This window comes from Aphis gossypii, chromosome 2 (genome assembly GCF_020184175.1).
Source record: "Aphis gossypii isolate Hap1 chromosome 2, ASM2018417v2, whole genome shotgun sequence".
Classification (NCBI taxonomy): Eukaryota; Metazoa; Arthropoda; class Insecta; order Hemiptera; family Aphididae; genus Aphis; species Aphis gossypii.
In genome coordinates this window covers 56,402,380-56,420,865 of record NC_065531.1, presented here as the reverse complement: position 1 = coordinate 56,420,865, position 18,486 = coordinate 56,402,380, and the positions used below count along the sequence as shown (strand labels likewise).

General features: G+C 27.9%; 1 protein-coding gene and 1 long non-coding RNA gene across 4 annotated transcripts; both read right to left on the bottom strand.

Moving 5' to 3' along the window:
* Positions 1-77: 77 nt before the first annotated feature.
* On the bottom strand, positions 78-1,203 carry LOC126549733 (uncharacterized). Its single transcript, XR_007603847.1, has 3 exons — positions 1,112-1,203; positions 684-866; positions 78-438 (listed from the first exon to the last, which is right to left on the bottom strand). It is a non-coding gene; the product is annotated as an uncharacterized LOC126549733 (long non-coding RNA).
* Positions 1,204-4,919: 3,716 nt separating this feature from the next.
* LOC114121877 (SUMO-conjugating enzyme UBC9-B) lies at positions 4,920-18,209 on the bottom strand. 3 transcript variants are annotated; one of them, XM_027984368.2, is made up of 6 exons: positions 18,062-18,209; positions 8,242-8,311; positions 8,059-8,142; positions 7,019-7,136; positions 6,783-6,927; positions 4,920-5,252 (listed from the first exon to the last, which is right to left on the bottom strand). In XM_027984368.2, the coding sequence occupies exons 2-6, from the start codon at positions 8,305-8,307 to the stop codon at positions 5,186-5,188; spliced, it is 480 nt and encodes a 159-aa protein (XP_027840169.1). In that variant the 5' UTR covers positions 8,308-8,311; positions 18,062-18,209; the 3' UTR covers positions 4,920-5,185. The 3 variants fall into 3 exon arrangements, with proteins under 3 accessions (XP_027840169.1, XP_027840168.1, XP_027840170.1); XM_027984367.2 differs by lacking the exon at positions 18,062-18,209 and adding an exon at positions 9,820-10,085; XM_027984369.2 differs by lacking the exon at positions 18,062-18,209 and adding an exon at positions 9,642-9,728.
* Between the last annotated feature and the right edge of the window lie 277 nt (positions 18,210-18,486).

Here is an 18,486-nt window from a genome sequence, read left to right as displayed (position 1 = left end):
TATTTGGCAAAAAATAAATAAATCTCAATAGTCAATACTTTTATTGTTTTATTACATATATTTTATTATAATACTCCTATAAGCATTCAAGCATTTCAACTTGGACACAATTCAATTTTATAAATATTATACCTATAGAAAAATTTAGGATAATAATAAATTCCTAAGTAAATATAATATTTTCTTGATATTATATGGGCACCTATAACTTCAGCTAGGGTCGCGCGCTGGATTTCACAATGGGAGGGGATTGAAATAAAATGTACAAAATAATTTATCATTATAAGTAAGATTATAAAATATTTAATATAATCGATTAAAAATGAAAACACAATTTATATATTTTTGATAATAGGGGGTTCAACGACTCCTTCATCTTTGGTAAATAATATGTTGATTGTTGATTGGAAAAAAGTTCTTATTTTCCATCATGAATTCCTTACAAAAACAACAATAACGATAACTATAATTAAATTGTTCTAAATATATAAATTAAAATAAAACGTTGTGGAATATTTTATCGCATTATCAAACCTTAACTATTTAAATTCAAAATTTTAAATTTTAATAAACAATTTTAAATCTTTCGAGATTTTTAATATTATAACATAAAAACATATTTAACGAAATTTTAACCAATAAAATTTTTTTTTAATGTTTTCCCTTCCAAAATTAGTACCTACCTGATTATTGCCTTGAAATGCATCCTCTATGAAATAAAATCAGAACATACTTATGGACACTGAGTACTACAACCAGCCGTGACGTTATTAACTAGGCAAACTTCAAGAGCCCAAGTATCACACTAAATAAAGGGTCTCTAACTTTAATTTTTACGCTTGTAAACAAAATTCAGGATTGATAAACTGTCGATCAAAAGAAAATTGTAATATATTTTATTGATATTAATACTAATGATAGTCATATAAATATACAATCAAATAAGTAAAGAAAAACAAATTAATTCTTAAAATCCTTAAAAACTCTGCTGATAACTTAAATTTATGTAATATAAGGTAATTATAACAACAACAAAAGAATAATTCTAGAAGAACAATTTAATGATTTTTTAGTTATCATGAAATTTAATAAATAAGGTGAATACGATTACCTCTTGACTGTCATTTTCCCAGTCACCCGCAAACTTAGGATGAGAAAGGACGTAATATTATTAAATCACATTTTTGTTAATTGCAGATTAATAAGGAAAGTTAAGAGAGGACTGTCATTGATTTAAATTCATCCAAATATTTAATAATCTGGCATTGTTATTTATAAATATAGAATTTTGGTTATTTAAATGAATGATGTTTAAAAAATAAATGAAACGATACTCACACTGAGCGAGACATCATCTTGTAATAATGGAAAAAATTTTGGTGTTTTCACTTTTCAGTACCTACCTAATCAGTTATTCGTTGATTGCCATAGATAATTGATTTAAATATAATCAAGAATAATTTATTCAACGACCCTGTGGAACACGGTGCAACGAACGTAATTCCCTTAAAAGTCGGAAATGATATGAACATACAATTATCGGGTTGGGGTACGATACCCCATAGGTACGTCGGACACGCTTATTAAAGTGGGGTTCGATATCATAGGTCTCGTCAAAAAGAATGACCGAAACCGACGCACTTTGGGGCATAACGAGAACCTATTGCTCTGAAAAGGGTTATTTTATAATTACCCCTTGAAACACTTGTCGGAGTCAATTGCCAGTTGACGTTTGAGCGACAAGCATATGATACCGCGAACGTTTTTGCAATATACTTAGGAACGATTATCGTGACGATACGTCGAGAACGTTCATCGGGAGTCCATAAATGATCCCGATAACCGATTAGCTCGGTACGTCGACGCAATAGCAGTCAGCTGTGCAGAATTTTAGAGTTTAGACTAGAGAGCCTATATAGGCTCTCTAGTGTAGACCATCGCAAGGCCGCAGCATCATATCACGGCCAGTAGGTGACGATGTGACATCACTGACATTCACGAATCACGATGAAACAGCGGCAATGGCTGTCTAATCCCGTACTAGTCCGTGATGTTGGACCAAAACTTCTTTCGTTAGTGTTTTCTAGTCATGGCGTACTGTTACGGTTGATTGTCTTCGTCCGGTCGCACGTATCCTTACTGACTCGTCGTATCGTCCGAATCTCGTTTCTTCAATTCCTTTAGTTATGGCGGTAAGTTGTTGTTAACGGTTTTAAGGGGGAAAGTAGACCGACTAATTTCTACTACTGCTTCTTGGTAGAACGGCTTTCGTCCATTAACTATTCTAGGATGGTAGACTTTACTAGTAGCAAAATGCCAGGATGTTAATATTGGATTTAGTGGGTTGAATTTTAGTTGGTTGTCCAAAGCTTTGCTCTAGGTCGTAATCTGTGCCTCGAAACATGCGATAAAAGTTTTACCTACTTGACCTATGGGCTATGTTTCTTAGATGATTATATTGAAACGTCGATGTTTGGTAAATTCTAAAGGTAGAACATTGCTAGGATGCAGTTTTTAGTCATTTCCACATGTTTTTTCAACGATTTTTTAACTGATAAGCCTTTTAATATGGCCGACCATATTTTATGGCAACTATAAGTATGGTGACCAAATGTACTTTTTTTTTGATGCTGTATCTTTAACAATATTGCAAAGTACATGACACTATACTCTTTTCCTTTTATAGATTTTGAACAAAGTGATGAATGTGTTTTTAATTAATTTTATGGGCTATTACATGTTTGTAATCTTATATAATTTGTTTATAATCTAATAATTGATGGTTCGGCCTAATGCATTCTGATCAGTAGTAGCATACTTTATTTAATTTTTTACCTGTTTATATGTAAGATACATATTAATAAAGCTTTATACTTATTTTCTTAAATTGTATACTTGTTATTTTTACGTTAAAAAAAAGTCGGTCAAGTAGATACCGCTCTGCTGCAGTAAAGTAGGTCATTATAATCGATGTATTAAATTTGAATTCAATAAGAGGTATCATTTTATACAAAAAACAATTCTGATCGAAGATGATTTGTCAGCCTAAAGGACATAATTTCCAGTGGTTGGTGAAAAAGGAGGTTATTATTTTAATGATCTGAATACACCAAAATCTAAGTTTTTTTATAATTACCGTAAGCTTAACTTATGGAAAATTTTATATTAAGTTTTCAACTATTAGCTACTAATACAAAATTTTTATGAAGTATAAATACAAAATAATTTGCATGTATTCATGATTTTGACGAATTTTTGTCAATATTTGAACTTCAAATGCTAATAAAAAAAATTGTGCCTATATACTCTTATAAATTATGAATCACTATAAGAATAGCTTATTAGGAATTTGATATTAAATTTTTAAATATTTTCACTCGGACAAAAAAATTTTATAGCATAAAATAAGCGAAATATTTTGAAAATTAATATTAAGAAAATTCCAATCTAAATACCTGGTGAAATTTTCAAGTATCTATGACTTAGACTTTTTGAATTATAACAAATATTTTATTCGTTTGGAGATGAATCATTATCGTTATGCGATTTCGTAAACATTTAAAATTCAAACGCACATAACATTTTTCCTATTATGATGTTTTGAGTTTTCTCTATAGCTATTGAAGGAAAATTTATGAAAAACATAGTGTTGAATTTTTTAACTTTAGATATAAACAAATATTTTATGATTTTTCAACAACAAAGTTACTTGCAAATTTTCGTGATAGGTATTGACATATTTCGTAAACATTTGAACTATAAAAACCTTATAACAAAAAATTGTGACTAATGATTTTTGAGTTTTTTAACTACAATAAGAGCAATTCATAAGGAACCTTGTATTAAATTTTCAAGTTTTTTTGGCCATCCAAAATTTTTTTATCGATACTTCAGAAAAAAAATCAGAATAATCTAAAATTTCAGTAGTCTATAAATAGCTCAACAAAATGTCAAACTATTTTAAAAATTTAGCCATGTATTAATATCGGTAATATAACCATGTGGTGAAAATTTTAAGTATTTTCAGTGATTATTTTTTGAGTTATAACCATATAAAAAATCGATTTTTTTAAAACTGTTGGAAAATGTTTACTTTTGACATATATAATGCACCAAGAATATTCACTTTACCATCGGAAACCACCCCTAAGTTTAAAATTCGAGTAGTTAGGCTGTACAGACATAAAAAAAAAACAAAAAACACACATTATTGCAAATCAATTCTTTTATCACTTCATTCAGAATTAAAAATAATTTAAATACTTATACTTCAGTTTGAGTTTACATAATTTCAAAAATTTTTCATCATAAAGAACCACACCAAATGAGTTTATATTATAATTTCAAATAATTAATTTTAAAATAAAATAATAATAATAATAAAAATAAAATAATTTTTATAGATGACTTTGACGTGAGGTTATGGGTAGAATAATATACACATTGGGCAATTACAATAGAGAAGCCAAGTTTTAAAATGTACTTTTTTACGATTTTTATATCTGGTCACCATAGGTATATAATCAGTGTATTTCCTTAAAGAGTTTAATCTATTCTGTGGTGTCACTAAGTAGGGGATTTGCCAGAAATAAAAATGATAATAATCATAACAATTTGGAAATATATACCTGAATTTCTGGTTCAACCAATCTTTAGAGACGCCTCAACAGTATTAGAAAAAGAAATTCAATCAAAAGTAAAAAATTGATTGGTGATTTTAAATTTTAAAATACAAAATGAGTCTCAGACACAAAATTTGAAGAAAAATAATTCGAAAATTACATTGAACAGTTTTAAAAATAATTAACAATTTAGTTCTGTCTTGACTCATGAAGCTATGAAAGCCCAAAATTATGACCAATCAATATCTACTTTTGTTTGTTTTAATTTTTTGGTAGAAGAAAAAGTAGCAATTCAAATCAATTTGATCTCAAAATATTTATAAATACAATAAAGTAGTAATATAAATAATACAGCTATAATAATAATAAAAAAAAGAATATAATCTTTTAATGTAAAAAAAAAAAAATGAGAGAAGACAGCAACTGATCTTTAATGTTGAGTATGATACACATGGATATTTCTTACTGATTAACAGAAGTGAAAAAACTTATAAAGAATTGTTACTATTTTAATAGGGTACAGAAATAAATTCATCCTCTTCTCTCTCTGCCAAATAGTTTTCTTATTCAGGTCTGGACATCGCTTTAGCTTGTGCTCGGACACGTTTGTCATATTCAACACGATTTTGGCTAAAAAAAATACGATAAAATTAATAAATTACTATTAGCATCTCAATTTAACTTAAAATTAGCTTTAATATTAGAATGAATTCTTTTATTGTCTATATTAAGAGCATTATCTGTGTTTATAGGTAACCTTTTATTATAATGTTTAAATTTTATGCAAATTTTCAATTAAAAATATTTACAAACTGCAAAAAAATAGGTCATATATGAATTAATTCACTCAAATATAAATGCAAATAACACAAAATTAGTTATTTGTTATAAAAGGTTATTTGTTTGTAAGATGGAGACAATATTTCATGTAGATATAACTTTCTTTGTTATGATACATGTCCATAAATGTCATGATTTCAAAGGTCAAATATTTGAAAGTAGAAAGTTAGAAAAAATATTTATTTGAATAGGCATATGTATTCAAAAAGTTGTATAAACAAAATAATATATTAATTATCATTATTTTATTTTGTAACATATATGTTTACAATGTACTCAATTAATATAATTTATCCAAAGTAATTAAGATAATAGATAGTATGATGTTGCTTATAAGTTAGATAGGCTACGATAGTGTGGTCTAATATTTAACAAGTGATTACATATTCTGTACACTGAGAGAATGTTACTCTTTCACGCATACAAATGATTGGGCTCTGCGGTTCCGTACCCAAATTTCTCCCACTCCACCACCTTATCACCATAAAGCGGCGATGGTGGCGGGACGCATTAACGGTAGTCAGTGTTTTGGAGAGTTTAGTGGTGAAAATTAGCAAGAATGGACGAATTTTGGTTGCCGCCCAGAAGCATTTTCTCTCGGTGGCCGGACTATAAAGTTTAGTTTGTTGAGAATTTGTTATTATGTTTTATGTAATTTATCTTTTTATCTTTATTTTAATAAAATTAATTACAAAGTCTTAAGTGTAAATATTTTTTTATATATATTTAATAAAAATTAATAACTAAAAAAGAAAAAGCTATGATCAAAACGTTTTTTAATCGGACATGTTCAACTAAATGTAGAACAAAAATGAGTTCTGTTATAACATAACATTTGAAGTTAAATCAACTTACATTTTATCATTCAGATAAAAATCATATTACAAATCAAATTAAAATTTTATACACTTTATTCAGGGCTTTAAAAATATACTATCATATAAAATTTTATAACTGAGACAGAATCTAAGATTAAAATGTTAATAATCAAATAAAATCAAAATAAAGGTCATCAAATAAAGATGAAAAAATATGGTGTGGAATGAAATTTCATACAGAAAGGCGACCAGGAAGGTATTATTGTATTCTATTTTTAATACATGGTATCGCTTTTTAAATTAAATTAATTGTTTTGTAAATACAACTCTTCGAACACATACCTATTTGAACAAATAACTTTTTAACACTTGTCATTTGAAAATATGACCATTAAAAACATGACCTGCTCCCGACTTATCTTAAGTCACTTAAATGAGTCTAATACTTTATAGTTAATACTACTTAAGTTTAATTTTTAATTTAATGTTTAAATATTGTTACCAATAAATAGTGTAGGCTTCTGCCTGGGCAGGATCTTTGATATTGGGCTCATTCAAAAGGTCTTGTATTCCCAACAATATCTGCTTAATAGTAATAGCTGGACGCCAATCTTTTTCTTCATCCAATAATGATAAGCACACCGTACCTAATTTTTAATCATGAATAATCATTATTGATATTTAGTTAATTTAAAAATGATATTATAGATGAATATAATGAATATAGCTTATACTTACCAGACGGATACACATTAGGGTGGAACAATGGTGGCTCAAATTTGCACTTAGGTGGACTGGATGGATAATCATCTTTGAAGATCATACGTAAAAAGTACATTCCATTTTCCCATGCAGTCTAATAATAAAAACATCAATATAAAAAAGTATTTAAAATGTATTACTTTTTTATACAAACATCAGACATTATATTTTAAGATTCTAAGCAAAGCAATAAATTTATTGGATTTTAAAATTAGGGTTGAATAATATAATTTTTTTGTTTTTTGACTGATTTTTATAAGACCATGTAGTTGTTATGTCCTTGGTTATTTACATAAAATTTTATCACAGTAAAATAATTTATAATCCAATGCTTATTCCATCAAAAATATACTATTAAATTTAGGTTCATAGATTTTTTTTGAAGAGAAAAAATATCAAGAGCGTGTTGTTGTCTGAAAACATTTAATATTTTAAAAAAATGTGTGCGTGTATCAAGTACGCGGGGATGAAGTGAACCTTTTTTCAGTCATGCGACTGATATTAGATGTTTATTTGAATAAAATAAAAAAAATATTTGTCTATATTTGAACTTCATTCATATAAAAAAAAAAATTGTGCATAATATATAGAATAATATGGTATTTTATAATTTTCAAATCACTATAAGACAACTCAAAACAAAGTTATATTACATTTTCAAGTATTTTGACTTAGCTAAAAAATGTTTGTTGACATTTATAAAAAAAAGAAATACAAATATTTCAAATGCCTAAAAAAAGCCTTAAAATAAGCAAAACATTTTTAAATTAAAATTATGTAAACAAAGAAAATGCCATTCTAAACAACTAATGAAAGTTTTAGATACCTACAACTTATACTTTTCTAATAATAATAAATATTTAAAACCGTTAGAGAACAAATTGCTATTCGTAAAAATTTAAAATTCAGACGTTGATAACATTTTTCCTAAAATAACACTAGAGTTTTCTTCTAAGTTATTAGAAGGAAAATTGATTTTAATTTACAAATATTAAATTTATTTTATTAATACTTACATTCTTTCTGCCAGGTATATAGCATTCCCAAACCATGAGGTTCAATGAACCATCTGGATTTTTGCCTGGTTTAGCAACAAAACCCTTAACAAAAAAAAAAAAAAAACGTTCAAATCATAAAAAAAAATTTTCGAGGAATTCTTTAATTTATATATTTTAAAGTAGTAAGTATGTAGTACTTACAAATGGATGATCTTTCCTCCATCCTTTACGTTCCTCCGACAATCGAGTTATTGCAATACCAGACATTTTCCTGTAAGTAATAATATAATCCAGAATATAATTTTAAGTACACACATTATTGTTTAGAAATAACAAAAATGTCAACATTTGTAAATGACCCTAGACTTTTCAAAATTTAAATGTTTTTAAAAAATAAGACACAGGGCCGCCTTACCCTGGAAAATATTGTCTACGAAGACAACATCTGCGGGTATGATGTCCTCTACAGGCTAGGATCAGACTATGCGTTTTGTCAGTTGCCAACCAACTGGAGCCAAACCACAACCCTCAAAATAAAATAGGTTTAAATATAAAACGCATTATTGGGGACAGACTAACCTAACCGAATTACAGATCTGTATAAAACCGTCGGGACACAACCACAACATGTTGCGGTCGAACCAACAAAAGCATAGTGTGATCCTACCCTAAGCGTTTTAAGATATAGTTAAGTGATATACCAGCAAAACATACCAAAACGTTTTAAACTAACTTTGAGATGAATTGGAACATAATTACTCTTAATCAATGTATTAAGTACCTACCTAAATAGATATTATTTAAAAATGCTATAACTAATTTATAAATTAAAACATAGTAAAAGACTTGACATAAGAACACAGTTAATGATCAAATATTTAAGTTAATAATTAAGTTTTTAAGACAGTTGAACACAAATTTACTGTTACATGTTAAGACTAATAAAATATACATAGACTTTACATCTTCTTAACTTAACCTATATCTACAGAACATACACAAGTTGAAAAACAACAAGTGCTTAAATCCATTGCCAAGGGGTTCAAAAACAAGTTAAAAGTTAATTAAAAAGAATTCAATAAGCCATCAAATGTCAAGCCTACAATTAATACCAACTTAAAAATATATCATATCTACTTTAAGGCTGGAGCTATACATGGCGTTTTCCGCCGCGTTTCTGAAATGCGTCGGTTTACATAGGAGTAGGTATACACGATAGACGTAATACGCCGCGTTTTAATCCGCGGCGGAAAACGCCTGTCGAGTGTCGGCTTGTGTTTTGGCGGGTGAACGCCGAAGTAATAAAAATGCAGCGTATAGTTATAGGTATCCGATATAAACCAACGCATATTCAATTCGACGGAAAACTACACGGAATACGCAGCGTTCGAAAAACACCGTATATAGCCTTGGCCTAAGAAAACAAAATCGCAGTTTGAGTAATAAAACATCAAAAATACATTTAATATAATACATATAATCAATGTGTGGTGGAAAACCCAACGTGCATTTTTTAGTCGGAGATGTTTGGCTAAGCCCGCATAGGGTAATCATTTAGTTCAATACATCGCTCCGACATTATATATATATATCGCACGTACCTCAACAGGATATTACAACAAAATACATACAACCACAACAATGAGGGCGATGAGTTATTCAAGGAATGCAAATAAAAAAGATCGAACGAAAAGAACGCTGAAAAAGGTGTTACGGTTAGACGTGAACACCCTGCCGCGCAACAACCACGTTAAATGAGCGTGAATGAGCGACACTTACGGATACTTAAGGTGTTACTGCAAACGATGTGTTTTTCTTCGCAAAATTGACAGCCGCGCACAAGCAGCCTATGTAAATCCGAAACGATCAAAAGACGACGGCGTTGAGCCCGCGACAGATTTCGGTTATCAAACCGTTTATGGAGATCTAGACAGTCGGTATGAACGAGGAACGCTGAACGGACAACAAAAACATAAGAGGACGGCGGATTACGCTTCTACCAGACGAACGTCAACGAGAAGTAAAAAAAGGGGGAATAGTATGAGATATGAATAAAGAAAAGGAGTGGGGCGGTAGACAAACAATAATACGGAACGCGCAGTCCGGGTGATACCAGTGTGACTACTTTGTGGGATATTATGATCAACAGTTGCCAACTTGAATGACGCCGAATTTGCAAGCAAATTTGCAAGCAATTATTTTAATTATTTTTTACTTGTCAAGTTGAAAATATAACAAAGGCAAAACAATTATCACGTCCCAAAATATATTCTACATTATCTAAGTACACTCCGGCCCACGAGAGAGCACTACTCCTTTGCGCATACAAAATTTAGGCGGCCAGTGTTTTGGAGGGTTTAGGGGTGGAAATGCGCGAGAACGGACGAAATTTGGTAGCCGCCGCCAAGAAGTGGTCTCTTATGGACCGGAGTATAGTTCTATCGATTCCATTATTTCAATCTCGTGACACAAAATCAATAGAAACATTAAAAATCAATACTGTATATTTTAAATATTATAATTTGATTGTCGAAAATCTGGCAACGTGGTAATAAAAGAATGCCGCGCCGTTGCCAAATCCAAAGGACAAACAAAGAAACAGGTTTGCCAATAACAGCTTGATGTATTAGTAAAATACAGTGTAGGTACTTAAATTTTCGACATTTTATATAAAAAAAACCGTTATAGTACGCTTCACGAAAACGTGCGGATGACCGCCGCGCGCCCAGCAGCCATTTTTCGTTAGTGGTATCCAAACTGTTCCAAAATGTATACTGTATAGTACCTGTCCTGTCAAATCAGTGGCACGCACTAGTAATAGAGATCAAATATTGAGGCCCATTGGTTTTTAGAAAAATCGACACGCCCAAAACGACGTCAGCGCTCGGAGTGTTTCGGTTCACGTCGGCACTCGTCGTCAGTCGAGAATTCGAGATTCTCTAATACATTCTCTCGTGGAATGGACTGTAGAAAACTAGAAACAGTAAAAACTACTCAAATGTCTCAAACTAGAGAGCCTAAATAATAAGAGAGTGGCCAGGTGATAGCAGCCATTTTTCGTCCAAACATTATTAGTATATTCACAGAATTCTGTGGTATAATATCTATGATTTGAACATAGAGTTCTTACCCTATAGATTTGAATCATACCTTAGTATATCTTCAATCGTGATTTGAATATTTTGGACGAAAAATGGTGCCCATGATCAGAATAACAGTCAAACAACAGAAAACGTTCTGCTAGTTGGCCACTCTCTTATTATATAGGTTCTCAAGTAAAAACTATATAGAAAGCGAAAAGCCTCGCAAGAAAGTAGACATAACTCGTAAGGAAAAAGGCCTCAGTCGGGGCCTAACTAGGCACAACTTAGACATTAGGCAATGTTTACACTATAAAACATAGATGATATAATAATATTAGTATTGTTTACAATCTAAATTCTACAGATAAAATTTAATAGGTGTAAGAATCTAAGATTTGGCGTAGCAACTATAAATACACTTAAGTACCTAACCCAAAATAAAATGAATCAAGCCCATAATCTAACATTAAATATGTACTACTTTAAATTATAATAATTATACGTTTTTTTAAATCCACTCAAATGGAAAAAAATTTGCTTTTTTTGATGGTTACATGATAATATGAAGGGTAATATTCCATAACACGAACTATCACATACTATTGCAGACATAGATAATAGAAGAATTCTTCTATTATCTATGATTACAGAGAACTTTTTGTGATAATTAGTTTTTTGTTATCATTTAACCATGATCTTCTCCATTGATAATTGATTGTTAAAATAAACAAACTTTGTCTGAATTAATTTTTAATCAATACAAATTCTATCATTTTTTAAAAGACAACAATTGACAAAAAAATATTATAATACATTTTGTGCAAACCATACTATTTTTATAAAAAAGTTTGTTATACATGAAATTGGAGAAAAACATATTTATTTAATTTATTTTACTTCTTTCCAAATTCATCCATCAAGTGTTTTGCTCTAAAATAAGAAAAATAAAATTTTTAAGTGATTACTTTATTACTTTATTACGTACATTTCTTTAAACATGCTTTTCTATAAAAAAATAAAAAATAAAATATACAATAAAACTTAAAAACATTAATCAAATTAATTAAATATTTAATTCTTATTTTTATTGAAACACAAAATCTTTGTTTTCAAATAATAATAAAATATCAAGCAATTAAAATGTTAAATAACTTAAAATAACAAAATGAACGATTTTATATCATAAATTACAAAATACTCAAAAATCACAAAATTATTTTTTTAAATAAAACATTCATACATCATCTTCATTGTAGTCAATATTACTATTATCATCTATTATAATTTCCTTAGGACACTACATCCAGGAATATTCAAATCAATCTTTTGTTAAGAGAAAATTAAGATTGTTAGTAACTAACAATTTTTCTTCCTGCAATGTCAGCTTGGTGTTAACTTCTGTTTTTCATAAATTGAATGGATGTAAGTCCCTCATTTATTAGTTTTATTTCCTGTTAATCAGGTGCTAGCATATTTTCTTACATTGCCCACAAACAATTAAACACTGTACACAATGCCAAAATTATAAACTTTGACTGTAACATATACATTATTTGATGAGAATATTGAAATCATATTAACTGCAGTAATAATTTAGACTATAACCCATTTTACAAAATTAGTGTATTTTATTAAAACAATAATCATTATTAATTGAGCATTTACAGTGATATAATAAAATTAAAAATTAAAATTAGAATTTTGAGTATTATTTTAAATTAAGAGTTATGTATTTTAAAATTTAATTTGAAGCCCATAGTCTTCAAATCCAATCTGAAATTTTTTAACTACATATAAGTTCTAAGATTTGTAGCTATTCACTTATTAAATTGAAGTCTTAAGTTAACTTCTGCAAGGTATTCTAAAAGCACTTTAATAAAATTATAAATTTATGGTTGTGGTTTATAAAATTGATTTTTAAAATAATGGTAATATGATCATGATTTATGAATTACGACTCATTCGTAATCTTAGTTTCGTTTCAAGGTGACTCAGCCCACATGTGCAGTCAATATTTGCTGTCATTTTTAATAAACTTTACTTAACTATAATCAGAATATGTTAATATCTCATAATTGTAAAAAGTATTAAAAAACAGTTCATATGTATCCAGAACTTCAGTGGAAGGCATAAAAGCCAATTAAAAAAAAAAAAGAGTGATCAAGAAAGTAATGCTCTGCTGTATATTAGGTCACTATTAAAATGGATGTATTCAATTTAAATCCAATGATAGATATCATTGTATACGAAAAACGATTCTGAACAGAGATGATTTGTCAGCCTAGGATATAATTTCCAGTGGTTGGTGAAAAAGGGGGTTTATCGATTTATTTATTTATTTTATAATCAACGCCAGATGGCTTTTATAAAATTATACAGTTAGGAAATCTGAAAAATTAATTGATAGGAGCAAAAAGAAAGAAAGAGAGATAGAAATAAAACAACATGGTATAAATACATTTAACAAAGTTTTGTTTTTTTTTTTTTTAAATGTGAGCCTGCGTACTAGAATCCGCTAAATATGATTTAATAGTCTATATGATTATTTGCATTATGCATCATCCTTAAAAGTGAGGCATATCTGGAGAAGTTAGATTTATTGGTGGATTTATAAAAATTACATTGAAGCATAATGTTACTAGTGCCTTCAAGAAGCCTTGGGGCATCAACTCGACTTTCGATCAGACGCTGAATAAAAGTAATACCAAAATTATCTCACCTAACTGAAAGAGGAACAAGCCTCAGTGCTTGACTTACTGGCCCATAATCATATGGTTGATGAAGTTTGTTGAGGCAATAACCACCAAAGCGCTTAAAACTATTTTGTATACGATCAATCCAACAAATGTTAACTGTGGTAGATGGTGACCAAACAACAGACCCATATTCAATAATCAAACGGACTAAAGCATTATAGGGAGCTAGAAGACAATTGGCAGAACTGAAATTGATTGAGTGACGTCTTATAAATCCAAAAACACGAAAAGCTTTGTTGGTCATTTAATCAATATGAGGGCTAAAATTAAGGGAAGGTACAAAAAAAATGCCTAAATCATGGACCTGGCTAACACGTTAAATATATATTCCTCCTAACCTATAGTCAAAAGATATCACTGGCTTAGAGTGATAGAAAGTCATAACTTTACATTTAGAGATGTTAAGAGATAAATTAAACGTATTACATCAATTGATGAATTTATCAAGAGAGTTTTGGCGAGTGAGGCAATCATTATTTGAGGTAATGGTGTGCAAAATTTTAGAATCATCAGCAAAAAGTAGAAGACGACAAGGAAAAACAGCTAAGCACATAATATTGATGAAAATATTGAATAGGGGACCTAAATGGCTATCTTGTGGAACTCCGGATGATGCGTGGAAGAGATCAGATGACTTCCCGAAGAGGCTGACAAATTGTCGACGCTCACCAAGTTAGGAACTAAACCATGATAAAAGTGGCTCACCAACACCAAGTCTGTTGAGGATATAAAGAAGTGCATTGTGGTCAATAAAGTAGAACACTTTAGAAAAGTCTGTATATATCATATCAACTTGATTACCCAATTCAAACACTGCGTGAAGGTAAGATACAAAGACTAAATGACTGGTCAGAGTCGAGTGCCCTGGAAAGAACCCGTGTTGGTCAATTGATAAGGTGGTTAAGAACACACATCATTGTAAAATCAATAAATTCATTACTTCGTTCAGAATCTAAAATTAACTAATGTGAAATTGTTAATTCATTTTATCGTATTGAATTAGTTTTAATTTTCCAATTTGTCTATACCAAATTTGTATGAAGTGAAACCAGCAATATTTAATTTGCAGTGCATTCAAAACCTAGTTGAAACCTAGTTTGAATAATTGAAGTACATCAACAAAATATATCTCTGCTTACCATTAATCGCTGTTGTCTGTACTTAAGATTATTATACACAATGTACAGCATGAATTTTTTTATTTATATAAGTTAGTATAAATGACTTTTCTGATATTATAAATAAGACATTAATATCATAATAATAAATATTATAATATCATTTAACACATTGACTACTATATGACCAACAGCAGTCATAAAGTAGGTTTTTGTTTTAAGCCAAGCATATTTTTCAATGCCTTCCAAATTTTTTTATAATATGTATTTGAAAAACATTTTTAAAATATCAAAAAAGTTATGATAATTCCTACTATTCCTTATTCTAATGCACTATTGAAGCGCCATAGAAAAGTTAATAATATAAAACCAAATTCATTTATGGTCGCCGGCGGTCACAAATGTATACAATTTGAGAATTACAGATAACCGCCGACGGTCATATGGCAGTCAACATGTTAATAATTATTTTAAATTAAAAGATGGTATGAAAATTATCAAATAAGTATATAATATTAAAGTATATAACAGATAAAAAATATTTTCATTAAAATTGAATGAGTTCAAATTTATATTTTAAAATAAATTGTATGCAATTGTAAATGAATGATTATTACATTATAAATTAAATTATAAAATTAAAGCCATAAAATATATTGTTTTAATTACTTCTTTTAACAAATAAATCTTACTTTAGTATTATTTTCATCATTGAAGTTTAAAAGTTTACTTTTGAAGAAATTCAATTTATCATAATTTTTTAGTTAAAATTAGTAAGTTTAATTATTACATTATTTTTATAGAAATATTCATTATTCAATATTCCATAGAGTACAAATTTCATTATTGTTATATAAGTCAGTGCTGGCAGGATATAAGACAATTTAAAGCAATTGTTACATGTCTAATATAGGTGGGTATAATTGTAACACTTCAATTCTATAACTTTCATGACAAATAATTATTATCAATAAAATCTAATTTATTATAATATAATTTTGATGTAATAAAGAGAATGGTCGATGGTGAAAATATTAAAAATATACAATTTGCTTCAAAGACTCATAAAGTTTGAGCCGCCACTGATATAACTATATAAGTAATATAATAATAATATTATAAATAGTTGAATAATGTGTCTAGTTTATTTATAAATGCAACATAACGTGCATATAGTATTCTTCATCTAATATTATAAGGACTAAGGACTTCATGCCCTAAAAAACTAAAATAAGCATGCATTCATACCTTAATAAATCACTAATTAACTATTAAAATAGGTAAGCATTTTAAACATAAATTTCATAGTATTTAAAACTTAACCTTTTTTATTTTAATATCTAAATAATATTTTCAATATTTTCATAATTATAATTTATAATAGTTTTTTTTAAATATCAAGAATTGTGTGCAATGTATTAATAACTAATAAGAAACAATGAGGATAACACAAACACTAATTTTATATAAATAAAGCTATCAATATAATATCTCGGGTCTAGGAAATCTATTTAAAACTACGTTTTTTTATAAAAGTATAAAATATTTATAAAACTAAAACCTCTATATTAAAAATAGTAAAATATGTAAAATATGAAACTATACATTTTGAAAATAATCTTGTAATGCTATGAAACAAATTTCTATATTGCATAGCTGTGATTTGAATGATAATTGGAAAACAAGAAAACTCTTAGAAATCCCTAGCCTTAATAATAAATTATATTAAATAGTATGCATAATATTAACAAAATGAATATAATATACTCGTATGGACACAAATATTTTAAAGATTTATTAATATTATTGATACTAAGTTGAATTTAACATTTAACATTATATCATTCCTGATAAGTACAATAACTTCATAACTTTAAATATTAGACTAAGCAGTATAATAGTTAACATTTAAATTTTTCAAATAATTAATGAATTCTTAATAAAAACATGAATATAACTTATTATGACGTATTCACGCTATCAAGAATTTTGTAACCATGAATTAACTTATTCTGTAAATTATATTAATATTCATCAGAACTTCTTATTTTTGAAACTATATTCTTTAACACAACTACACTACACTTTACAACTTTGTATAACTCATTTCAAATAAATAGATAAGCTGGCGAGTTTTGAACAATTATATTTTACTACAATTATTATAGACATTATAAACAAATCATTTATTAACTACTAATATAGTATGTCACACTACAGTTCATAAGCTTCTCAAAATGAGAATAATTATAATTTTTTTGGGTCATATTGGGAATAAAAGTAATAGAAGCCTTAATCATAAATGTTAACTTTAAGGTACCTATGCATGAATTTTTGAATAGTATTTGATAATAAAATATTAACTTAAATAGGTAATAAATTATTTGATATCTAAATTGTAAATAAAAAAGGAGCAAGAAGATAAATTTCTGATACTTGATATTTAACAGAACTATTTTTATAATTGTGAACATAACAATAATAATATCTAAGAATACTAGTAACATATTTCAATTTGTGTGGATTCTAACTATTTTTTTATTTCATTTTTTTTTTAAATTGATACAATAATAAAGCATTTTGCAAACTGTCAACAATTATTAAACATGATTCTAAAATTGATTTTGAGTTCTTATCGCAGAATTAATTTAGATAAAATTAATTTAACTCTTATTTTGTTCAAGCAAAACATATTTTAAAAACTTAGTTTACTAAACTAGCATTTAGTAAGGAAATAAGATTGAAAACATTAAAAATTACCTATCATAATCAAAACCAGTCAATATTATATTTGATTGATATGGTTTATGTTGGTCTCAAACTCTCTATCCTTAGTACCCATTCTTACTAAAAAATTATATAATTATCAACTATAAATAATTACAATTATGAATTGTATGAAATATTAAAGATTAAAACTCTAAGTGAATACATAAAATTAAACTTATAAATTTTTACGAATAAAAAATTACCTAGTTTGTTATTTATAACAATATTATGAAGTATAACTTAAATGAACCTTTATAAAATAATCAAAATCATTAATCATTAATAATTTACTAACCTTTAATCACCAAAAACTGCTATCTATTTTAATTTATAAGTATACAATTAAAAAAAAATTAAAATTGTTAATAACACTAATGTGTAAAATAGTGGTAAAACATCTATAAAAATTTAATAAATACACATAAAATGACGACGATAAACATTTATACTACAGAGACAAGATCTGGAAAACAATCAAAACACGGAATCACACGGAAAAAATACAAAAATAAGGAATAGTTAGAATAAGATTACTCTACTACAGTACTACAGAGTACAGAAATACCGAAATTCGAAAATGCTTTTAATTTTATTCTTAAATTTTGATCTCTTATCAACATCTAATGATAATAATTTACGACCATATATTATTTAAGTAGGTATACTTAGAGAGAGCCTATATAGGCTCTCTAGGTCACTGAACTGTATACCTGTACACCT